The 26823-nt window shown below is 39.7% G+C and overlaps 1 protein-coding gene across 1 annotated transcript in view; it reads right to left on the reverse strand.

Annotated features, from left to right (window-relative positions):
* Window positions 1–9847: 9847 nt before the first annotated feature.
* The window catches only part of UBTD2 (ubiquitin domain containing 2), a 34327-nt gene continuing 17351 nt past the window's right edge, over window positions 9848–26823 (reverse strand). Inside the window, exon 3 of the mRNA XM_072400959.1 lies at window positions 9848–10637. Within this exon, the coding sequence (XP_072257060.1) occupies window positions 10240–10637 (398 nt within the window). The 3' untranslated portion in view covers window positions 9848–10239. The remainder of the gene's footprint in view (window positions 10638–26823) is intronic.

Consider the following 26823-nt stretch of genomic DNA (forward strand, 5'->3'; position numbering starts at 1 on the left):
TGCTTGTTATATGTCATGCTACGATCTGTGATGTTTATTTATCGCATCCCCTGTATTTTGGGTATTCACCTAGTATACCAATATTCTATTGCAGTAGGTATGTAAATGCTATGTATAAACCCTGTACCCATTTGGTATGCAAATAGTCTCCTGGAATGTTAAAGGGCTGCGTTCCCCTAATAAATGCATGGCCATATTACGTCATTTGAAAAGACTGAAGGCAGATATTATCCTGTTGCAAGAAACGCATTTGGGGGCTAATGATTTCCATAGAATGAAAAAATTATGGGTCGGGGAGGTTTATGGTACCCCCCCTGTTCATAGGAAGGCGGGAGCCATGATCCTGTTTCATAGGTCTTTCCAAGGTAAGATCAAAACAGTTAAATGCGACTTAGCTGGCCGCATTCTGAAATTGATCATCCAATTTTCTGATTTTGACCTATCTATCTATATTATATATGCACCCAATTCGCCATCTTCCTCTTTTTTTCAGGAAGTTTCTAGTTGGATAGCCCAGGACCCTACCCCTTGCAAAATAGTTGGGGGAGATTTCAATTCTGTTATGGTGCAATCGGAGGATAGACAATCCACTCCGACCCCAACTACTGCCAAGCCTTCTTCCCACTCGGTACTAGCAGATTTTGTCCAAGCCATGTCTCTGAATGATGTTTGGAGGCAGTACCATCCTCTGGAACGCCAATTTACCTTTGTATCCCCGGCCCATATAGCGCAAGCCCGCTTGGATTATTTATTTTGCACAAATGCAATCCTGGAGAGATTAGAGTCACCAGAAATACATGTTTTGGCGTTATCAGATCATTCCCCCATATCTGTTACAATGCGGGACAGTTTTCCCAAGGGCGATTATTTACCTTGGCGTTTTCCCTCTTATCTATGTAAGGAGTTCCAGGGAATGCTAACTTCCTCATGGCTAGAATATACTCAACATAATGCAGTTCATAGGAACGAACCGATACTTTTTTGGGAAGCTGGTAAAGCCTTCCTACGGGGACAGATTATTTCCTTTATGACCAAAAAGTAAAAGCTGACCCTTTCTCATTTCTTGTCTGCTCAACGCAATCTTAGAGACGCGCAACAGGCGCTTACTGATAATCCCTCCCCAACTGCTAGACAGATATGGTGTGACTCCAAACATCAATTTGACTTAAGGCTATACCAATATGAACAACTGAAATCTAAGTATAGAGATTTGGAGTTTCATAAATTCGGTAATAAGTCAGGCAAAATGTTGGCGAATTTGGTTCGTGCAAAGTATAAACCAACTTATATTCCAAAACTAAGATCATCTGAGGGTGCTGTGGTTACCTCGCCCAAAGAGGTGAACCGATATTTAGCACAATACTTTCAGGATTTGTACTCACTCCCAGTTACAGATGAGACAGCTGGTTCTGCATTCCTGTCATCTATTGATATGCCCAGATTGCAACAAGTTGATTTGGAGATACTAAATGCCCCTATTACTAAAGAACAAATTCAAAGGGTTATCACGCACTTGAAAAATGGGAAGGCCCCAGGACCTGACGGCTTTACAGCCGAATTTTACAAATTTCTTGGAGAGGAGGTGGTTGATGACCTTCATGCCATGTACTCCACCTTTTGGGAGGGAGGCACCTATTTTCAGTCTGGGCAGGAAGCCTATATAAAGCTTATCTTAAAAAAGGATAAGGATCCATGTGATCCGGAATCATATCGCCCTATTTCCCTGATAAACATTGATGCAAAAATTTTATTCAAAATCCTAGCTGATAGACTGGCTAGGTTATTGCCTTCTCTTATCTCCCCTTCTCATGTGGGCTTTGTACAGGGCAGGTCTGCAGTTGCTAACATCAGGAAGGTGTTGGTTGCGCTGGAGATAGCGAAACAGCAACAACTCGATCCTGATGTGGCTATAATTGCAATAGATGCGCAAAAAGCATTTGACACGGTGAATATTACATGGTTTTTTAAGGTGCTTCGTCACATCGGGCTGGGAGGTTCATTTCTGAACTTATTGGCAGCGATGTATGCATCCCCGAAAGCCAATATACTTACACCTGAGTTCCTGTCTGGTCCCCTCACATTGTATTGAGGAACCAGGCAGGGATGCCCCCTATCGCCCCTCCTATTCAACCTTGCACTAGAACCGCTGGTTAGATGTTTGGATACCACCCCATCTCTGCATGGTATTCCGGTGCATGATGGTGAGTTGAGAACTGCCTTTTTTGCAGATGACATATTGATATTCACGTCTGATCCTAGAAGGGATAGCACTGCTATTAGAACATTATTCTGTACATACGAAAGCTTTGCGGGCCTCAAAATAAATTTTGCAAAGAGTGAAATTCTCTCTCTAGCCAGATCTAGGACGGTTGCTGACCGCTGGAAAGCGGAGGTTCCATTGAAAAATTGCTTCACAATCTTTAAAATATTTAGGCTTGCACATTGGTCGTATGCCCTCCTCTTTGTACTCTTTGAATTATCCTCCTTTGATCACCAAAATAATGCGGGAATTGAAGATGTGGGAGAACCTACCACTATCTTTTCTGGGCCGCTGCCATTTGGTGAAAATGATGTCCTTCTCTAAATTGTTGTATCCCATGCAGACTTTGCCTCTGTTACTCACCCATGCTGATATTAATGCTCTTAACAGAGCTTTTACAAAATTTGTTTGGGCAGGTAGACGCCCCAGAATTTTGCTTTTGAAATTATATCTACCAAAGACGGAGGGAGGGGTGGGCTTTCCAAATATCAGGCTTTATAATTTGGCCTGTATAACCAGACATGTTGTGGACTGGCTTGGAGGCACTTCCTATTATTCCAACTTGTCCCTTGAAAGTGCTATGTCCCATCCATGGAATTTGTGCGCCCTTTTACATTGCAAATTGGCAGCGCTTCCACCATCATTACGCCATAACTTAATAATCAGGGATACGGTAATTGCATGGAAGGTGATTAGACAAAAATTTAAACTTCCTTTCCGTTTCTCTCAATATCTTCCTATATGTGGCAATCCCCTGTTCCCCCAAGCACAGGAGTATGGAGCATTTAGAATTTGGAAAGAGAAAGGTCTGATTTATTTTAAAGATCTTTTTGGACAGGATATGTCTAAACTACCCCTATCGGCTCTGCAAAACAAATATAATATTCCTGGGTGGGCGCTCCATCCCCTGTACTATAGTCAGGCGGTGTCCTATCTCAGATCTTTGGTTCATCAATATGTAGACTTTTTGGGTTCCAGTGGCTTTGACAGGCTCTTAACGCTGTCCCCTCCGAGTATATCTAATATACATGCCTATCTGTTGCCTTCTTTTATTAAACCCCTATCAGTCTCCAATGTAAGACTATGGCAAAGAGATTTTCCTGATCCGGGGATTGTTGATATAGTTATACAAGGTTACTTGACTGTCAGAAAGTCCATTGTAAATGAGGTATGGAGAGAATCGCAGTTTATGTTGCTACATAGAGCCTACAAAGTGTTCAGGCCTGCAACATTAGATGTGCAGCCTGAACAATGGCATTTTCAATGTCCCAAATGTAATAGTCCCAATGCCTCTCTCACTCATCGCCTTTGGTTCTGTCAATATATTGAACATTTCTGGCGTCAGATTATTGTGTTTGTGTCCAAAGTTACTGGACATCTTATCCCTAACACCCCTTCCCTCCTTCTGTTCGGTTCATGGGAACAGGCCAACCAGGATGGTATGCCCCGTTCCTTACAACGTTGGACTAATGTCTGTCTGTTAGCTGCCAGAAGAATGATTATGCGCAATTGGACTCAACCTTTACTTCCCACATTGGAGGAAGTCATCACCGCCTTGAAAGCTTTATTTCATACTGAGATGTTGGACGCCTGGATTCAGGGTGATGATCGTATAACTTGTTTCTGGCAACAATGGCACAAATTTATGTTATGTACCTTTACGAACACGGAGAGCTCATCGATTTTGAATGAGTTTCAATACTCTACATGGTATATTACAAATGTTACATTTTCTGCAAATACAAATGGTTGATAACTTTTGTATTTTTTTCAGCTTTAAGTGTCCCCCCCCCCTTCTTGAGGGGGGTTCTCCTTAATAAAGAGGCTGCAAGATTCCAATTAGCTTTTCACCCACAGAACCCACAGCACTGGGGTCACGATGTGGGGATGGGGCCTCAGGTTGGGCACTGATTTTCCCAAAGAAAAATTGGCTACCTACATTTTGACCCTTTCCTATATTGCAAGTCTACACGCGTTTTTTTTAGCTAGGAGGGGGACACACAAGCAAGCTGCCGCCATTTTCTATCTACAAGGTTCACAGGATTATAAAAGGGTCTGGTTTTAAGAAATGGAGAACCTTACACAAAGCTCTGATTTCTTAACGCTCTCCAAGGCTAGAGAGGATACACTTCCAAAAGTGAAGCTGGGGGATCCAGTAAACCTGGAATGGATCTAGTCCAGGATTCAAAACATTTGCTAACAAATAGCTTTAAAAAAAAAAACATTCCTGGTTTGCTGGATCACCCAGCTTCACCATTGAAAGTGTCTTCTCTCCAGCCTTGGAGAGCTTTAAGTAGAGTAATCAATGATTCCTCTATTAAATTTTAGAAATAAAGAAAAATGAACATTTCATTAGGAAAGATTGGTTGTAATCGCATGGCTCCTTCTTTAGCCTCATTCCTTATTTGGGAATTCAGATTCCACAGGCCTTCTCAATAGCTAGGGGCGGTGAACATGTGCTCGCTGCCCCCATTATCTATCTATGATGGTCTTAAGCTTATTAAAGGGTCTGATTTTAATACTAGGAAAGACTCCACAGTTTATTTTTAGCAAATAAAAAATGCTAGAAAGACACTTTAGCAAAAAATTCTATAAAAGACCCCTTCACAAAAAAAACCCTTTCATTTTAAAAGAAATCTTAGTCTTGAATGAGCATGTACCTGTAAAAGCCATACTTATGCAGACATGTAGTATTTGTGGAATCTTACGTTTCGATTTCCCTGGAATGTGCAAAGGTAAATATTACAAGTTGACAATCAAAAATTCGGCCCTCAAATTTCTGATTTCTTCAGTTTCGCTGCATGAATTTCGGAGTGCATTTTGAATACAGGGACTGTAGTACACGTTTTGGCCACTAATGTTTTGATGGCGATGTTCTCCAGAAACAGCTGTTAGGTCTTGCTTGCTACACTAAATACACGTTGAGACGTCCCTGCTCCTTGGATGTCCGCGGGTGCTGCAAGAGAAAGGCTGGCCTGTGTGTGGAGGTAAATATAACCTTCAAAAACCCGGAATTTTCGAAAATCCGGCACTCCTAACGTCCGGAGGTTGCCAGGTTTTTGAATGTCAACCTGTACTAAAAAATAGAGTAACAGAGACATTTTTTCTATTGTGTGGTGTTCATTTTTGGACTAATTTATTCCACTTTAAGAATGGGAAAGGGATACCAGGGGTGCCGGTGAATTGGCTGAACAGATGTAAACAGTGCAGGTCCGTGCTCAGTTGGGCATAGCTCCTGTCATTTTTTTCAGAGAGTACAGCTTGGGACAGCATTCCCCAGCTCTCCTGGCTTGATTTGCTGTGTTCGGTTGCAATCCTCTAAGAATAAATATACCTGTAAAAGCTTTCCTTGGATAGAAAGATCAATTTATGTGGGATGCCATATTTGGACTTCACTGGATCTCACAAAAGTAAATACTAGGGAGGAGCGAGCGAGATTTGTAAATGTAATCTTGCGGCAAATCAGGCCTTTCTCGCTTACCGAACATGTAAGCGAGAACAGCCTTGTAAATTTGGCCGTCGAATTCAAATTTTTCAGGACCTGCAAGAGCAATCAGGGGGGCGGAGCTGACAGCTATGCTCCCCTGATAGCTCTTGCAGCCCCACTAGAACTGTAGTATGTGTTCTTGGATAGAGTATCTCTATCCAAGGACACAGAAGTCCCACGGCTGTGCTTATGAATGAATGCAGCTGGGGGAATCATCCTGTAATGATTCCCACGGCTGCAATAATTGATGAGCACAGCCGCGGGACTCCCACTGACAAGAGGAGTACCGCGGTTCTGCTCATCAATGAATGCAGCCGTGGGAATAACACTGACAGGAGAAGTACTGCGGCTGTGCTCATCAATTAGTGCAGCCGTTGGAATCATCCTTTGACGATTCCCACGGCTGCATTCATTCATGAGCAGAGCCGCGGGACTCCTCATGTCAGTGTTGGATCCCCGGGTACTAGAGGTTAAATGAGGACAAGGCTCCCTATTCATCTACTCTAGTGCTCTCTGATTGGCTGAGGAAAGGTAAACCCTGATGACACCTCAAGCGTCTGCAGTTCAACTGCATCGTTTCATTTAAAATTAATTGTGCTAATGTACAGAACCAAAATTAGAAAAAAGTTGTCTCTGTCCAAATATTTATGGACCTAACTGTATATAGTGGCTCTGCTTTTGATATATTTATCTTTTATTTTTTTCACGCTGAATGGTTTTTGCACTTTTCTACACTTGCACTACGCTTGTTGCCCATAGGTTGCAATGACATAACAATGAAAGTTGAAGCAAACACTTTAAACTTAAAACACATGTCGTAAACTAAATTGACTCCATAATCATACAGCTCCCAAAAAAACTACTACTCCCTGTTTGTTTAAAGCCTGGTGAAAAATGCCCTCAATTAGTTGAGAAATATTTAGTAGTACTAGTGATTTATGGACCAGCGATAGAAACAAAATTAAAGGCAAAGAAGCAATTCAGGTTATTAGATTTTAGTTCAGTACCCTAAAATATTTGTGCTTTAAAATTAAATATGGTAGTAGTTTTATTGTATGTTGTATGGCTGGTAGGACCTTAAAAAGAGAAAAATTGAAACGTATTTGGTCACTTTTTGATTCAGTAATATTTAAGGCACTTCCCAAAAACCATTAAATGTGTACTGTACCTTGGTTTTGTAGCAATGCTTGGGACAAAAACAATCTCCACCAAAAGTGTAAAAAAATACTGAACTGATTGTGGAATTGCTATCAGAAAATGGCAAAATATTATTGCATACCAAACTGGCTCATAATTTCAAACTGAGGTTTCTGGTGTGCAAAAAGCAGACATTGCACACGTAAATGAAGGCTACCATAAAAGGGAGTTGTAGATCGTAAATCTTTTCAAAGTTCCAACAAAACATTTCTCTATTGGTCTGTATTTGTGCAAATACTGTGCCATATCCCTGACATTAATCATCCAAGAAACAAAAAAACAAAACAGATATAGTGGGACTTTTTAGACAACAAACTATAAATCAAAATAAGATAAAATGCATAAAAGTACACTTCTTTATTAGGTTAACCAAAAAAACATTTAAACCATTGAACATTGTTACTGTAGTCTTCTCCCCCCAGCTTGAAAAAAATTCTATACTGAACACAATGTTCTTTTTTATTGTTATCTTAATAAATGTACTTTTATGCATTTATTGAATATTTATTAGTAGTGTGTTTGTTGCCCAAGAAGTCCCACTATATGCTTTATTTTTTCGGTTTCATCGTTTCTATAAATGCATAGGTCTACATTATAAAAGCTGTGTGGTGGTCACTTTATCAGTATGTTAGTATGAAAATAAAATGTGAAATGTGAAATCCCCTCATCAACGTATTTTCATCACCAATAGCACAGTGCTGGATTTCAGAAAGTAGTACATGGTTTTACGTTTGATTACTCTGTTACTTAAGTGAGAAAGAGAACAGTAGGGTTTTTTTTTTTTTTGCAAACCCTAAATACCGTATTTTCCGGCGTATAAGGCGACTGGGCGTATAAGACGACCCCCCACTCTAACCAATCAGTTGGGGGTCGTGTTATACGCCCAGTATTGTACTGTTCCTTCTGCCTGTCAGATCTCGCTATTGTGCGAGAACTGAGAGGCAGAAGGAACAGTACAGTACTAGTTCTAAGCAATGAATGGGCGCGTTCCTTCCTAATGAATTGGCGTGTTCTAGTGGAGAGCCAATCCAGGCTTCCCACTGGAGAGCCAATCCAGGCTCACGTCCTCCTGTGCAGGCTCGCGTTCTCCTGTGCAGCAGTACCGGTACCCGGTGAATAAGACAACCCCCAGCACAGATTTTTCGGGGTTAAAAAGTCGTCTTATACGCTGGAAAATACGGTAACTTAAAATTATTGTTTACTTATAGTTTGACATAAAAATGAATAAGTACCTAAATGTATGTGAATACATGGTCCATCCACCCAGAGACAATGTCCACAATAGGGTAGTGGATTCCAAACAATGTTTAGTGCTTAAGTGCATCCCACTCTAAGTGGATGGATGATCTATTTGTATGCTTTAGGTGGTAAATATATAGAGCAGGCTACACAACTATCATGCAATAGTATCGTACAGTAATCAATTGCACATAAATAAAGAATTGGGTGATCATGTAAGGCTGATTGCTATAACATGCTGCTTGTATAACCTCCACCGCAAGCCATTTGATCCATTTTTTGACTATTTCAAACAATTTACTTTCTAGCAATTTTAGTAGCAGGGCTAGAGCTAATAAAATTTTCTGTGTAACTCCAGCTCAGGGGTTCTATAACTTCAGTCCTGCGTTTTAGATTTGGCAAGCCAGTATATCTGACAGCAGTAAATTAATGCTGACCTAAACGCATGTCTTTAAACTTTGGCTTATGGATGATATGAGCTCAGACCTATCTGTCCATTTGACTTTCGTTTACCCCTCCTAAAATGTCAAAAAACTTCTTATCCCTCTCTCTGGGCTCTCCATTGCCAAGATAATGTAGAGAAGGCTCCAGCAGCTCATGGGAGATTGACATTATCAGTCAAAAAAGAGTTTAGAACCACTGCCCTGATTGGTCACAAGTTTAGTGCCCCCCCCCCCTTTCCCGTCATATGATAATGCTTTAAACTCTCCACCGCCACAACTGTCTACTTATGACAGATGCAGATGTTGGTTTCAACTTAATCTAACTCCTCAATAGGGTGACTGCACAGATTATAGTGATAACGCGGATGGGGGGGGTGATGGTGGCCTAATCTGTAGTACCATCTATTACATTAGCACCAACCAATCACAGTAGACAACACACATTGACTGATTGGTTGGAAAGACTGGGCGGAGCATGAGCAATGAGGGAGGGCTGTGGGGGGAGAAGATGGTCAGGAGGGAATGGCAATTTGCCACACACAAGATGACCACTTCCATACATATGAAATTGTAGATATAATTGTTTTGTTTTTCATGGATGCAAGCTGACTCCAAGGGTACTAACTCTCCAGTGCAAGAAGGTGAAAATCGATAGCTAATATTAAGTTTGATGTTAAGGTCCGCTTTAAGTAAGGAACTGTTTACAAAGAGTAAAAAGACCAAAAAGACCAAAATCCGTAGCTTGTATATGTGTAATTGAAGATTCCTGTTCCAGCCTATCCAAATGACTGTCAACAAACAGGTATATCTCTCAGAAACAAGAGTTATATTGACAGTACATCCCTAGTTTATAGGTTAAACCTGAATATTGCTATAGGTATACATCCTTGTGAAAATGAACGTTAAATACACTATGCTTTCCCCATATGGTTTCTAAAATGAATGTTCCTGCTAGGCTGCCTATACCTTTAAAATTTTTTCTATTTAACGTATAGTTCAGGGTAGTAATTTTGATAATCAGGCTGTGTAAATGTTAACTTTTTCAAGATTTTTGTCCAATATATTCAATATGTAAGCAGGACTATCAGCATTCAAACTTATTAAATCAATGAATTTGGAAGAATTGTCACAAGCTTAGTCACATCTCATCTGCCTGGCTAGGTTTGGTATAACTGCAGAAAAAAATAACATACAGCAATGATAAAACTGACAAACAACTGGTTGTTTCAAATTTTCATTTTTTTCTTTAAAAGTGCAATGCTAAATACTCCACTTACAGTCCAAATCTTTATAGAACAGATAAAAAAAAATTAGTTTTCCCATTGTTATAAAAAGTCTTTTTCAGTACTAAGAAATACAATTTAACTCCCCCTATGACTTTAGAGGAAGGCCCGGCTCTTCCTTCTGCAGTCATATGTCCACTGAACCCGCTACTGAAAGTCCCGTGCTGCCAAAGAGACCTGCAATGTCTTACATTGCTCTGACAGCTCAGGACTCAATATCTGGTGGAAGGTAAAAAAAAAAAAAAATAAAAAAAAAAGTTACAGGCTGCGTACAAACATAGCAAGGAGTGACTTGAATTAGGAGAAGGACGGTGTGCATGTCTGAGATGGTCAGTTCTCTACTGGTGTAGGATGTGGAATGGGCTGGCTCACTATAACTTGTACTACATAGTCCTTGGGAATCTTCAACTCCTCCAGTCTCATTTTGTCTGTCAGTGGTCGCCCAGAAAAAAACCATCGCTGACTGGCAGGTTCAACTCCTTCTACAGTGTGGAGGCGCCGCTTCATATGATATACAGTGTCTGTGCTGCGCACCAATAGTCTAAGGTCCTTTCCTGTGGAAAGGCGAAGTCGTAGCTGGCATTCATGGCCAGAATTTGGAGGTGGCTCAGGTATGTCCAAAGTTTCTGTATCACTCTTTTCCTCAATCATATTAATAGGTGGGGCAAGGCAATAGACAGGTAACTGGTAGCGGTTTCCCAGTTCATCGTAGCATTCAGTAAGGGCACCTAGGAAAGATGAAATATGCACACATTTGTTAGAATAAATAATACCCTTGTAGTAAGTAGAACAAAATATAGAAACTGTATAGTTACTTACAAATGTACAGAACATGACCTAAAAATCACTCTAATATCAGCTACATGGGTAAATACTATTACCAGAACAACATTTTTAACCACAGACTGACTGCAAAAACGGAATAAATAAAGCATAAATATTTATTCCATTCTGGTAGACACCTAATATGCCATTGGTTTGTGCCCAAGTTTAAATGTTGTTCTGGAATTCCAAAACCTAAAACACTTAAAAAAAAAAAAAATATTATAGCAAGTATTTAAAAAAAAAAAAACATGGTACACAAATTCCTACATAAATTTACTTCCGGCTGCATTTGTGTTAAAGGCAGCAATTCCCAGAAAGGATGTGGTTATATTGATCAGTTCAAATTAAAAAGTGAAACAGAATTGATATTCACGGTGACTTCTACTATCCTGACAAGGACATCAGTTGAAAGTAGTTTATCCTAACCCACAGAACAATCGAATGACACGACCATAAATATTTTGACATGTTCATTTCAAACATTTAATAAAATTTCCTCTCAATATGACCAACAGTATTTTCTGTTTATCCAAGCATGGATTTATGCTGCAAAAGTGGCCAGGTCTTGATCTCCACATGACTGCTGCAATCCCCTAAATAAAATGCTACTCCCCCCCCCCCCCCATCCTCCAAAGTTATTTCTAAATTTTATGATTTTCTAAGAACAGATTTGTTCTACAACTAAAACAGGAATAGCGAGGTGGCACCAATATTTACCCAATCTACCCAAATGCTAAAATTTTACAATTGTATAGAATATCCTAGAAAGTGATACCTGTATTGTAAGATGTTTTTACGTCTCTCTCAAAAGAATTACATTTCCCCTAATCGAGACCATTTTATGGGACTCTCTGATGAAGATACCTGCTTTAAATGGGGTGCCCCTGCAGCTACTCTCTTTCATAATTTCTAGGATGGCCCATATAATAAACGATTCTGGAGTTATGTGGTGAACTATATCTGTACGAAACTATTACCTTTTATTATTTATACCATTTACCCCTGAATGGGCTGTTTTTGGAATGGTAGAGAGTTCTATTTTTGGGTTTTCTAAAGGAGCGAAACGCTTGGCATTGCTACATAGCAAGGAAAACTATATTGCACTGCTGGTTGGAACCCTCCCCCCGACAATACGTCTTTTATGGTCAAAATACAGAAATTATTAAGGATGGAAAAGGAGGAAACTGCCATACATAAAAAATCCAAAATGCAATCTTTCTTTCAAACATGGGAGAGTTTTATTGCTACACTTAATACTCCCACAAACAAAAAAATTGTACAATTGTTTTCGACACACCACATGGTACCTAGAAAGGGAGCTGGAACATGATCCTTCTAAAGAGGTTGAATCACTGCTGATGTAAGCACTTATGTTTACTGATATTACTGTTTGGGCTGCACGTTGTATTATATATTTTGTAACTGCACTATCATCTGTATGTTGATGACTATTGAGATTTTATTTTGTATGCGATACTGTTCACCGATTTGTGCCTATTTCTGTGTTATGGTACTTGCACTGTTGTTTATGCCTTGAAACTCTCTTTTGTAATATCTTGTAAATGATTACGTGTGTATTACTGTTTATCACTATTAACCTTAATAAAAATTTTGAAAAAAAAAAAACCTCTCAAATATTTAGGTAATAACCTCACAGGCTCAACTTGTGATTTTTCTATTAAATGTGGCAAACAAAACTGTGAGCTTGAATTGTTTTTGTAGCACACCAGTTTTTGACATCCAGAAGAGGATGCTAAGATCTCATGCTCCACCTTCAGGCAAAACATGGCATGAGCACTTCCAATAATTATTTGACAATTATTCTGCAAATGTTCCTCATAAAAAGTGAATGAGCATTTTTTTTATATTGGCGTCAGCTGGTACTGCTTCATGCAGTCTGATAATGACACAAAGATATGCAAGCACAGTGTATGCGGTTATCGTGCACCTTCTGTGTGTGTTCACTGACCTCATTCTACATAACAGTAATTAGCCATAATGATTCTGGTAATTACATCTCCTGGGCTTTGTAACACAACACCTAAGATAGGAAAACACTTGACATAAAAAGAAAACATATTATCAGACTAGAGTCGAACCCCCAGACTAACACACATTTACTTAATACACTGTACCGTTCACTATAGAGGCCAAAAGTATACACAAATATTAAAAAGTTATTTTGTAAATTATGGGAAGCTGATCATATTTTAATAAAAATGGGTATGTATATTGAAAATTTAGCAAACCAAAAAATATTTAACAAATGGTCATAAATCCCATTTTTATTGAACGAATTTCATAATTAGTAGGGTGAGAACCCCTAGACCTCTGTTGGCTTTTTGTTGCCGGCTGTGCCCCTATAGATTTTAAACTTCCTTTGTGAGATGCAGATTGTAAAGGCTCCAGCTTCCAGGAGTTGTGGATGATGTCACCAAAATAATACCATCAGGCCTTCTTCCACGTCACAATGAGAATAAACTTCATCGGAATGTGCTGATCAAAATGCATCAGTATAGAACATTGGTCCAGAGGTTAGCACTCTGGCGTTTGCAGCGCTAATATTATTATTATTATTATTATTAATAAACAGGATTTATATAGCGCCAACATATTATGCAGCGCTGTACATTAAATAGGGATTGCAAATGACAGACTAATACAGACACTGATACAGGAGGAGAGGACCCTGCCCCGAAGAGCTTACAATCTAGTAGGTGGGGAAATTTCACACACACACAATAGGATGGGAGATATGTAGTGGTGGGAAGTAGTGGTGGTTTCAAATGACAGAAGCTAGGTCCCAGGTTTAAACCTTGGATAGGGCACTATCTGCATTGAGTTTGCAGGTTCTCTCCCTGATTGCGTGCGTTTCCTCCCGGGTTTCCTCCCACATTCCAAAAAACATGGTTAGGTTAATTGGCTCCCCCCCAAATTTACCTTATACTTAAAAAAAAGACATATGACTATGGTAGGGACATTAGATTGTGAGTTCCTTTGAGGGACAGCTAATGACATGACTATGGACTTTGTAAAGCATTGCGTAATATGTCGGCGCTATATAAATACTGTGTAATAATATTAATAACAATATATATATATATAATAAACTACAGCCATAGGAAGCAAATTCTACTATTGTGAATGAGCCCTGAAATTATTAGATTGTATTTTCCAGCAACAATAGGGTGCATTACAGGTAAAGGAACTTGTACTTTATTTGCCAAATAAACTTCCACAGTGTTCATTGAGTAACATAACCAAAATGTATTAGCAATAGTTCTTTCCCGCCTCATTTTGTCACCTGTGGATGTGAGCATCGACTTAGACCATGACATAGTGATGGACTTTATTGAAAGGGAAAAAAATAAGCAAACACTTATGGGCAGGAAATATTTAAAGGTAAATTTGTTATCGATAAGCTATAGTATACATTTGTCTTGACCAAGGAGTGTGCAGTATATAACCAACACGTTTAATAGCAATTCCTTATTTTGCTACGCTTCTAAGTATTTCACACAAAAGGTGATCATTACACATTTTAAGAAATGGCAGTTGTCAACTTTATTATTAATTAAAAACATAACTGGAAAGTCTGTTTGCATTTATTAACTTTGCAATCAGATATTAGGTTTATCACAAAAGACTATTTCCAGCAACAATTATTTAATATCTAAAGTCTTTTACAAGGCTTTATTTAAGAGAACTGTGCATACAAATCAGCAGGATGCAAACAAGAAATAAAAATAGATAATTTACAATAAAAATACAGCATCAGCTCAGCAAGAGCAATAAAGCAGACCTGTAGTAGCTACTCCAAATCAACAATGTTTTACTCTGTAGAAAAACACCTGACATACCTTAAAAAGCGGTGGCAGCTTTATAGAGAACAAATGGTGGCGGCAGTGAGCAGTACTAACAACTCTCATTGCCACTAGCTGTCAATGTGCAGATGCTGTTCAAATATAACTGCAACACACCTTAGATCATTTGTGCCACATGTGTTGCCCACCCCGAAATGTGTTGGCCTAGAAGAGGCATGCATGTTCAGGTGCATTCATAGCATATTTAAACATGATTGGCCTGTACAACAAAATGCTCTTTAACCTACAAAAGGCAAATATTGTAGTATTCCGTGGTATGGTGTGAATGGACCTTTAAAGACAGATTCAGGATACTAAACATGTTTTTAGCAGTCCAACTATCTATTCCAAGCTACACTTACTGGCTATTTTATTAGTTACTGTCACAGCTCCACAGGGCAAAGTGGTGGACCCTTTGTGTCACCAACCCAGTGTGTGGGTGGACAGGGCCCAGGGTCTAAGCAGTAGCTCGGTCTTCTCCAGAGCCTCTAGAGGGGAGGTTGTTGTGCGGCGAGCTGCTGCCAGGTTGCGGCCCACGTGCCCACCAAGGCAGATGACAGGAACAGAAACAGTGCCAGAGTGAAATCCAAAGAATAGTCAAACAAGCCAAACGTCAGGGCAGGCAGCAACCAGGAGTCTTCAGGAAACAAGCCAGGGTCAGTACACAGATAGATCAGGAACAGGACTTAGAAACTGGAGCAGTAGAAACCTGGAAGCAGAACCACAAGGAACTCTTGTCCAGGCAACTTCCTGTTGCCAGCCACTTCCTTAAAAGGGGATGTCATGTGATGAGTATGGGTCATGTGAGCTGCAGACACCAAACCCACAGGCAGAGGGAGTGCTGGTGAGAGACAGTCTCAGATGTTGTTCACATGCCTGCCAGTGGATGGAGAGCATCTGTGAAACACTAGTCCTCTGAGGGAAGGGAACAGCTGATTGGGAATCGCATGACCTGGACCTGGAGGTGTGCAGAGAGTTAGATCCTGAAGCAGAGTTGGTGCTGCCAGCAGGAGGGTGCAAGGTGGGTCAAGCAAGCAGGAGGCACAGATGCCCTAGACTTGCAGGGATCTGTGATAGTTGCGTTCATACAAGTAATAAATCTGACAATCACATGGGAGAAACTCAATGCATTTAGGTATGTGGACAACCCGCAGAAGTTCAACCCAAGACATCAGAATAAGGAAGAAGGGTAATTTAAAGGGCTTTAAAGGTGGCATGGTTGTTTCTACCAGGTACGCTGCTCTTGGCGTTTCAGAAACTTAAGTTCTGCTGGGATTTTTACACACAATCAACTCTAGGGATTACAGAAAATGTTATTTTTTTTGGACCATACCAAGTGAGCTGAGTTTCTCAGGATAAAAACAGCCTTGTTGATAACAGTTGGCAAAAGTTCAGCTAGACTGCTTCAACTTGATAAAAAAACAAAAACAAATTGCGCAACAATATTTAAATGCCCACTCTTGTTACTACCAAGGAAAAAGGAAAAAAAAAACTGCCTGGTCTGAGGAGTTTTAATTTCAGCTGCATAATTCAATGGGAGGGTCAGATTTATAATATTCTGTAGTATATATTCTTGGCACATATTGGGCTCCAATTCAGTATTGTTTAAATACCATTGCCTACCTTGGTAAAAGCGTGTACAAGGAGTTTGGTGGTCTCTGGGGACAGGTAGGGGCCGAATAACATTGTTGTTAACAGTTAGAAATATGTCAGGAGGAGATTTGGGATTTGGGAGGGGTGAGTTTGGTTTTATCCAAGTTGAGTTTCAGAAATCCGGAAGCCATCCATGACAAGATGACTGACAGGACTGAGGGAGGGAAGGCAGGGTAGAAATATGTCATCAGCAAACACATAGTACTGTAAACCAAAGGAGGATATGAGACTACTGAGAAGAGGTGTACGGAGAAAGGAATTACCATAGAAAGAAACTTGAAAGGAGCAATCATACAGATAGGAAGCAAACCAAGAAAGAGAAGTTTCACGGATACCAAAAGAGCGCAAAATTTGGATTAGAAGGGAGTGACCAACAGTGTCGAAAGCAGAGGAAAGATTTAGGAGAAGGAGGGAAAAGTTGCCTTGAGACTTAGCTCTGATGAGGTCATTGGGAACTTTAGTAAGGGCTGTTTCAGTGGAATAGGCAGCTCAAAAGCCAGACTTGATCAAGGAGAGAGTTAGGCTACTACAATACCTAATGCTGTACATATCAATTTTGGGACAATTTCCCATGCATTACAAAAAAAATTTTGGGCTTTTTGTCTTCTATTTTCATCTAGTGGTCTTGTCAGTAACACACTTCCAGCCCTACAGTGACAATATTCTACTGTATCTATGGAACAGCAGATTATCCTAGAACAAGAAATATGTTATGACTACAGAAAATCACTCCCCTTTCCATAACTTTGGGAGGGTGGTGGTGGTGGGGCGTACATCTTGTTCTGCACAGGATACATGATTAGGCTAAATTTCTGGTAAAATCAACGGGAATTGCTTTGAAATTATTAAACTTATAAATAGGCAATTAAAAGCTTTGTTCCAACATCCCAAAAAGGTAGAAAATGTAAAATGTTTATCCTCAGGGTTTAAATACATGTTACATACAACAAATGCATTAATAAATTATTTGAAAGAATTTTTAAGTGTTATACAAATTTTGTTAGATAACAAGTTTGTAAATGATCTGAGCGTATCCTGGTCTTTGTCCTCATCTAGCATGCATTGTTCAGAACACAGGGGATCCCACAGACTGCCAACATTAATTTAGTACTTGTGTCCTACACAAGTACTAAATTGCAGAATTTGAGACAATTTAAAACTGCTGCTTTCTCTGCTTAAACACAATATAAATGCAAACGGCCTGTTTAAGGAATTCATTAAAAACCCCTAATGATGATGGTAGAAATATTTTTTAGGACAATAAGGAACACATTTGTGCTAAATAGCTGGGTATTCAAACGACATTCCTCACGGAACAGACAGAATGTTAAGAAATATTTATTGCAATCGGTTAATCAACTATATAAATATTACATTTTTTGTAACTTAGACTATACCTGTAACCTATCAGGTAAAATATTGCTTCAAAATTTCCAGTGCACAATAAACCAGTTAGACAAAATACTAGTAATAGAAACAAAAAGATATTTAAAATTATAAACTCGGGACACAAAAGTGGTTTGTAATTCTAATATCATACATAAATCAAAATGTCACATGAAAATATTTACGAAAATACTGAAACCAGCCCCAGTACCAAAGTTATTTATTCATATTCCTAAAAAATTCCCACAAAGGTCCCAGGTATACACAAACTTTTCAGTATGTAAACATAACCGGGTACTAAGCACTGCAGGGACAAAATGGATTTGTGCTAAGTGCCAGTATTTACTAAATCAAGCTCTTAATTTATTCTTTAAGTCTTGAATGGTAGCATGAGCAGAGGTTCCCTGAAGAACTGAAAGGAACTTCAAGTGTCCAACCCCCATGTTAAAAAGGTTGAGAAAGGCTGCCTTACACATTGAAACTTACAAACCAATATATGTGAACACTGTGAGCCAGAAGGCAAGTAACCAGTCAGGGGCCAGGTTTACAATGTAAATAGAGGGTAGTGTTCCTATTGGCTTGTAGTTTGTTGGAGGCAGTACTAACATTATCAAAGAGATGATAATGTGCAATATGACTAGTATTTTTACAGGGGGGGGGGGGGGGGTTAAAACTAGAAAAGATATGTATTATTCTGAATGTATAGTGGCAAAGAATGTATATTCTGGCAAATAATTTAAATTGGAATTGAATATATAAAATGAACTTCATACTTGCAAATTTAGCCCAGGTAATGTAAGGTAAAAAAAAAACAACTTGTCCCTTCATGGGTACCAACATATTTACCAGGTCATCTTATGGGATTCAGGATGCACATGAGTTAATTCATTCTCAGAAGCCAGGTAAGGTATCCCATGGTCCTATACGAAGTTGCACTTTTTTTTTTTTTAGTACGCTGTAATATTGTACACCGAGCTGCTGTATTATACCAAGATATGCATGTATTTATAATTTCCTATAACAAAAAGGACATGAGATCTACTTCTAAATAGAATTGTTTTTCTACATGTTTTTATCCTAAATTCTGAGAATATGAATTTGTGAGAATATTTCTGTGGGAAACCGTTTTTAATGATTTTTAAAAAGGATAAAATATGTATAGGTTATTCTTTTTTAAGGTGTCTATATATTTCTCATTTATAGAAATCTGTAACTAAAGCTATGACAAAAAATACAAACAACTGTTTATGACACCATTCATATACCTTTGATGGAAGGCCACTAGATTACAGCCTTCACACAGAAAATGCCATCAATAAATTCCTCTGTGGTATCAAATAATCAAAATAATGACCTGCTTACAAGTACGTAAACTACATTCAAGGCAGACTTAAGCTGTGTAGTGTGGGTCTATGTCCTGCCAGACTGCCTTAGATTTCCAATCAGAATCTAAACAAACAATAACAAATACACAGCTTGTAATGAACAGAAAGGGCTTGAGTGTATACAGCATGCACAGTTCATATAATGGGATAAACATGCACACCGCAAATACTTTAAATTTTTTTTTTTTTTATTACCAATTTTTATTTAAAAAAAATATCAAAGAGCTAGGTACAGAATATCAAATAAGTACAAAGAAGTACACAAACAAAACAGAACAACATATACAAACTACATGTGTACAAAAAAAAAAAAAAACACAACATTGGTAGCGTCATACAAACAATAGTAGCAGCAAATCTTGAAAGACAGCCCCAATGCCAGTGTGATTCTAGGACTAGGGTGGTAACTGAAAAAAGGGGGTAGTAAAAGGCAAGGGAGGAGAAGGGAGCAGGGGAAAGTCTGTGCCCAAAGCCTGCTATAATCCTCCAAAGCACCAAGAAAGAGAAAAAAAAAAAAAATAATATTATTAAGATCTCCACACTCTCAAAGAATTGCTGAACCCCGGGAGAGCAGGATGGCCATAAGCAATCTAGGGGGTCCCACACCTCTAAGAACCAATCATGGGTATCGGTTAAAATGCTGTCAGGTCTTCATTAACCCTGAATGCATACAACTTGGATTTGATTTCAATAAAGGCCACACTCTCAGACCTCCAGGCCCTGGCTCTTGCTTGCTGCGCTTCCTGGAGGGACAGAGAGAGTGCCAAATCCGGAAGATGTAAAAGAGCACACCAAGGGTCTTGGACCATGGGCCTATTCAACAAGGAACCAATTGGTTGTAGACTGGTTTCCAGAAACCAAAACATAGGGTATGTCCACCAAATATGGAGCATGTCACCAATGGCATTACAACCCCTAAAACAGCAACACGAGGACTCGGTCAATATGTGCCATCTGTGAAGGTGTTAAACACCAGTGAAGTAAGATTTTTGCGAAACCACATTGATGGAACAGGAGTATACAGACCTCCCAGACCTCTACTGGCTTTTCCAGATCCGCCTCCCATCTACAGACATACGGCTGTGATCTGGTTGAAGGGAGAGCGATGAGTTGCCTGTCGAGAAGGGAGATAAGGCCTGGAGATAATAGCGCCAGATAGCAGACCCTTTCAAATGAGGTGAAAGTCAGTGTGCAATTTACATGTCTAACAGAGGGCATCAGCCAATGCCACAAAACTCAAAAAAAAAAAAAAAAAAAATACACTTATCCTAAATCCTGCAGGGCAGTCCGATCCATCCGAGGGTGTCCTGAATCTGGTCCCGCGTCCTCCCGGCATCCGTCCCGGAGCGAGATCGGGTGACGTAGGATAAAAAAAAAAAAATTTGCCGATCTCACTGTGTAGCGAGACCTAGCCAAGACAGCGGAAGAGAGGCCAGGAGCGAAGCAAGGATTGCAAAGAGCCAATCAAAGGGTGGTAATTGGTGGCATATAGTGTATGTGTCCTAGAAATTTTAACCCTCAAATAAGTAATAGGAGAGAATGACCAGGCAAAGGAAAAAGGAGACTTAAGCCAGGATAGGACATCAGGCAGAACAATGAGGCTATAGGCCACTGATTTTTCCATGTTCACCTCTAAACCTGAAAACAATGAGAACTTCCACAAAGTATAGACCAGGTCGGGGAGGGATATCAAGGTCAGCCTAAGCAGCATATCACCTACATATAAATGCTGCTTATATTCTGTTCCCCCCACCTGCACCCCATGGATAGCATCCAAGCATCTAATATAGATCGCCAAGGGCTCCACAGTTAGCGCAAAATATGCAGGGGGCACCCTTGCCTGGTACCCCCCCTGATCATGAAGGGGTCTGAATAATGCCAAGCATATTTAACAGTGACCAAAGGACTTATACAGGGAGTAGACCCAGTCCATAAACTCCTGAGGAAATCCCCACCTATCTAGGAGAAAGCAGATATACTCCCAGATACACGGTCAAATGCCTTTTGATCAAGGGAAAGCAAGAAGCCCGCCTGATTACACTTCTTCAAGATATGTACAAGATGAGATACCTTCCTAATGTTATCTGGAGCTTGCCTTTGAGGCATACAGCCAATCTGGTCCTTATGTATGAGGCTCTCCAGAAAAAGGTATTCAGCCTGGTGGCCAATATTTTAGCCAGAAGCTTAATATCCAGGGTTGAGAAGGCATATAGACCGATAATGGGTTCATGGTCATACTTACCTGGTTTGGGAAGCAGAGAAAAAAGCTGCCACCGAAGCGGAGTGTAGAGCATACCCATCCTTCAATGAGTTAAAATGTTTAGTGAGGCTGAAAATCCATCTGGTCCAGGGGACCTCAGCAGCTTTATAGCAGCCAGAGTCTAAGCTTTATAGCAGCCAGAGTCCCCAAAACTGTAATATCTGCCTTAAGGCGTTCTATGCATGATTGGGGAATAGGTGGTAGAGGAAGATCCTTAAAAAAATCCTTTGTAGTATTTACAGGGAAGGAGGGTGGAGTAGACAGAAGAAAGAAAGGAAGCAAAACCGGTAACTATCTTGGCAGGATCAGAAGTGAGGGATCAAGCACAGGATCACACTCGCTACAGCTTAAAGGAGTGAACCCCCATGTGTAATTGCCTGACCAACATAGTACCAAATTTATTGGCCTGCAAGCAAAATTTCTGTCCCGTCCAGCGCATGGATTTTTCGGTCCAGTCATTGAGCAGAAGATCTAGTGCGAGACGTGTCTGTAACCTGTTTCCCCAAGGGCTCTCGAAGGTGCACACTTCCAGGCCTTTTCGAGGGTCTAAAATGTTTGAGTTAGGTCTGGTATCTGGCCCAAACGCTCCCACTTCAGCTAATTGTATAAAATGCTGCTTAGATGCCAATTGTATAAAATGGCCTCTAAGGGTAGCCTTATGAGCCTCCCACAAAGTTATTGGGGAAATACCCCCTTGATCATTAAGGAGAAAGTGCTCATCCAATTGTGCCTGGATCCGTTCTCGATTCACCTGTATAGAAATCAGAGAGTCATTCAAATGCCACAAACCCCTATAAGGGCTAAGGAGAGTGGGGGAATATGTGATGGAGACTGGTGAATGATCAGACCAATGGAACTTAATGGATCAGAGCCTGAACTACCTGTTGCAGAAAAGACTGGGTGACCAGAATATGGTGGATTCGTGAATACGAGCCATGTGGATGCGAATAAAAGAAAAAAATTTGTCATAGTGGGATGGCATTCCCTCCATGAATCCTGAGGGATGTAAATGAGATTGTTTGTCCAACACTGGATCTATAGCACCAGGTTGGAGTCCCTGCAAATTTTCACTGGACCCTGGGAATGCATAGATAATAGGTGCAGTACATGGGTAATAAAATGACCCTGATGAATGTTGGGGGCAAAGTATGCAAGAAAAGTAACATCATTATCATATAGGGCCCCCACCAATAAGAGACACCTCTCATTGGGGTCAGAGATCTGCTGTCTACATTCAACAGGCTTCTGAGGCGCTGCACATTGTGAGAAAAGACTTTAATACCAGTCATAAGAACAATGGGGGGGGGGGGTAACCGAGGACCCCGGAGGACCACAAACACCGCAAGCTTCAGGCACAGATTGGGGGTAAAAAAAAAAAAAAAAAAAAAGGAGGGGGGATTAGAATTCGGGTGGAGAGGAATAATACACAAAGAATGTCCACTGTGTGGACAGCAGTATCATTGGGAGACACTAAGGTCACCAATCAAGTGGTTCTCACTAGAACGAGTCAGGGCAAGGCAGGGGTGTACCCACCCGAACACAACCCTCATACAATAGCAAAAGGTAAATAATTTGTGCAAGTGGAGCAATTGAACAACCCAAAAGATAAGGAACGGGGAGTAAGCAGCAAACAAATTAATGACTATCAATTCAAAGATCCAACGACAAGCAAGAAAACCAATACATCCCCCTAAATTGAAGGCCCCCCCTCCCCCCCAACCCCAACATATGCACTGTATTGTAAATACAAAATTCAAGTAAACAGACGCCACTACATGTGACAAAGCCTGTATTAATAGTGCATTGTGCAGGAAGAGAAAGGAAAAGGGAGAAACGGGTAAATAAACATTAAGGACAGAGTTGTCAACTAAAATAATCAGAAAGTAACAGCAATGTCACCAGAGGTGAGGAGTAGTATCTCAAAGAGGTTATACCCACAACTAGACGAACCCTACAGGTTCCAAAAAATGCAGAATCTTGTGAGGTCCCCCAAACAGGAGCAGGAGAAGATGCCATAGCTGTCTTCCTTTTGCACGTAACTGTAGAACAAACTGGTTGTAGCTCCCGTCGCTGTGGCTTAAGTGTTGAAGGCTCCGGCTGGGATCCACGTGAGTACGGCAGATAGAACTTCTGCAAGACTCAGCTGGGCCTGAGACAGTGTAAAAACAACTTTCATGCATGCATTATTGCATGAATTGCAGATGGAAGGGGAATCCCTATCTATAATGGATGCATTGCTTCTGGAGTCGGACAGAGATCTCCATAGATCTGATATTAGAAGCCCTGGAAGGATAGATTTGTTTTAGCATGAGCTGCTTGCAGAATAGATTTCTTCGTTCAGTAGAATGTGGTTTTAAGGATCACATACCTTGGCTTACCATCAAAGCATTTGGTGCCAAGTGCCCAGTGTTTCTATAAAAACCAATCTATCGATTCGGATCGATGGGGCCAGTTCCTGAAGCAGGGCTGTTACTGTAGATTGTAAGTCCAATCTCAGGGATGCAACAGATCGGGGGACTACCACTGCGGTATCTATTTTCAGCATCCCCAAGGCGAAGAAGAATCATATCCACATCCTAGCGGGTAAGGGTGCTAGAGACAGCCTTCCCTGCTGAGTGTTTAGATTTCTTCCCCATAGGGACTCGGGAGGTTAGGCAAGGCAGACAGCTGGGAATGGAGTAGAAAGAGCTGCTGTGATAGCAAATGATAGCAGAGTCTTAGTGTCCGGGTGGTGTACAGCCTGGTTAGACTGCGTGCGTCATCTTGGCTGCTTACTCACATCCCCCTAAATTTTATTTTTTTTAAATCTGGGCTGAGTTCGGCAAACTAAGTTTTAGTATAGGTGATAACTAGAGGCCCATGGCTTTAGTCAGATAAATCATAACAACTAACATTCTCCTTATGCACATTAATTGAGCATTCTGGAATTCACAGAAGCAAACAAGATAGCTCTTGGTTTCAGGAAAAAAAATGTTTGCAACTTTAATTGGGAACAAAATCTTTCAAAAAATTGGGAAGGCCCAACTCCTCATTCATATAGCTGTTGTTCAGGGATAAGTGAGATGACATGCTTTGGAGCTTGGTTATGTTGGCGTTTGTCCACAGATCAAAAAAAGCCCAAACCAAACATGAGATTTTGTTTTTGTTTTTTTTAATTAAAAAAAAAAAAAAATTAGACCAGTACATGTTTAGTCTAATCTTGGACCTCCATACTCTGGTTCCATTCTTTCTTTCTTACAGAAATAGATGCAGTGTGCTAATGTCATCTATGAAAAAGGAATACACCTAAAGAAAAAGTCGCCAGTCTCACCTAAACAGGACTTTATGAAAAAAAGTTTCTTTAAAACATAATAGCAGATGAAATGAATTTGGAATTTCCCCTGCAAAAAAAGTAAACAAATGTGATTCTCACAGGCTTTTAAAATTAACTAGAAATAAACACCCCAGGCATATTGGCTTTGCTTACACGCAAGTTATGTGGCCGGAAGATCATTCATTCAGTGCTTTGGACAGATGACAAAGCCAGCAAAGCCTCTGATCCTAGTCCCTTGTACACAATAAGGGGGTGAAGGCCATGTCTGGAAGGTTAATTGGTATGCCATGGCCACAGAAAAGTAATTTTTTTTTTGTAACATATCTCAATTCGTCCAGGCTCAGACACAAATAGACACTATTTTGGTTTTGGTGGTTGCTACAGCAGTAGTATATGGCCCATTTCCGCATACAATAAAAAAAACTGTTGGTACTCCTATAGCTTCGCTTTCTAAAAACATGATTAGTAAAATCAAATGTCCCATGTATACCATCACTCCTTATATTATGGAGCGTTTGACCCTGGTACCCCATGTAAACCGTGTTGTTGTTATGCTTCTACAGCCTAATGCATGTTATGACCACCTGATGGATTATTTTGCTTAGAGCAGTGATCCATGTCAAGGTTTGCCTGACAGCTATCATTATATGCTTTGGTGTCAGTTTTGTGAAGAACTGTTTTCTGAATTAGAAAGTCAGCTCTCTCAAAGCAGTGATGTGCATTGACCTTTGTGTATCTGTGTCTACATCCTCCTATCTGGACCCATTTTAAAGAAAGAACAAAGCAAACATTCTGAGTTATTAATTGCAGCATTTATGTTAAAGTAACTTTAAAATGACTTTTACAAGCACAAAATTTAATATTTTTTTTTCTGCTGTAACAAATGTAGTGTAAAAATGCCTTCACTAACAAACAATACCAAATCTGAAGAACAAGGTATTTAGTATACACAATGAGGAGTCTATTTTCACAAAACTGCCTTTTATTACCTTTAAAAGATATTGTAGCATAATATTTTATCTTTGAAGCCCTGCTAATAAAAAAAAAAAAATATACAAAATATATATTTTTTTCTACACAGCCTAAATGAACGCACAAAACAACTGACTAAAATATGTGTAAACTATATGTGTATTTGAGACAAACTTCCAACTTTCAAAAGATTCCACGATTTTGAATGAATTGGTCAGTAGCAGTGGTTTATAACCAGCAGCCACACATTCTGTAAACATATTTGCCTTCTTTTGCATGTATCAATATTAAATTTGTAAATCAAAAAAGGCAAATAAAACAATAAATCCATTGCCAAGAAAGAAATAAATGGAGTGCCATTTGTGATAAATTGAGCAAGTTATATAACCTGCTCTGATAAAATAAGGCACTGTGGTGTAAAAAGCAACCTCTGCCAGTTTTTGCAGTAAAATAAAATTTGTTGTAGATCACATTTATCACACTTGTTACTTTTGGAAATGACAGGAACAATTTCTTCAAAAATTGTCAGCACCAGATTCAATCTGTGTCATGTTAAAACTATTTGCCGATATAATTTGCGATATTACAAAGGAGTGCGGTGGGGGAGCATGCTCTGGTTCATGCCTTGCTCAATTGAAAACGTTTGTCCTGCCATATACTATATATCTTGTTTACAATTTAATTTTCTGTTCAATTCAATAAAGTCTTTTTAAAGCCAAAAGGCACTCATTTGCATGCAGAAAATACTCCAGGACAAGATGAAGAAAAGCTTAGGGTCAAGTATGCTGGGCATAGCTCAGTATAAGGAACCAATTATTGTCTGTTAAGCTACAGTAACGACAAATAAATGCCAAACAATTTTATAACAATGTAAGAGAATAAGTGAAAAACTGCTGGTGATAAGTCAAACAACATTTTACACTTTGCAAACGCAGTCATTACTAAACATATTGACCACCCAAACAATAGCATCAAAAAGTTTATTTCAGACTTGAAGAATAATTGCCTTTAAAAAGTGAGCTGTCCCATTATTTGTATCAAATGGGTCTTCATCACAACAGACAGCAATGCACATGGCTGTGCCTTGCATATAACGCACAGCAATCTTAAAATCATCGAAATCTTATACTGATCTGCGCATCTCAGTGTACATGATAAGGTAGATGGGCAAGCTTGTTTTACAGTAAATAGCTGCCTGCTCACATTTTTTATTTTTAAACTTCAGATTCACTTGAATGAATATTACTACTTTTGTTA

The sequence above is a fragment of the Pyxicephalus adspersus genome, chromosome 2 (assembly GCF_032062135.1).
Source record: "Pyxicephalus adspersus chromosome 2, UCB_Pads_2.0, whole genome shotgun sequence".
Lineage (NCBI taxonomy): Eukaryota > Metazoa > Chordata > Amphibia > Anura > Pyxicephalidae > Pyxicephalus > Pyxicephalus adspersus.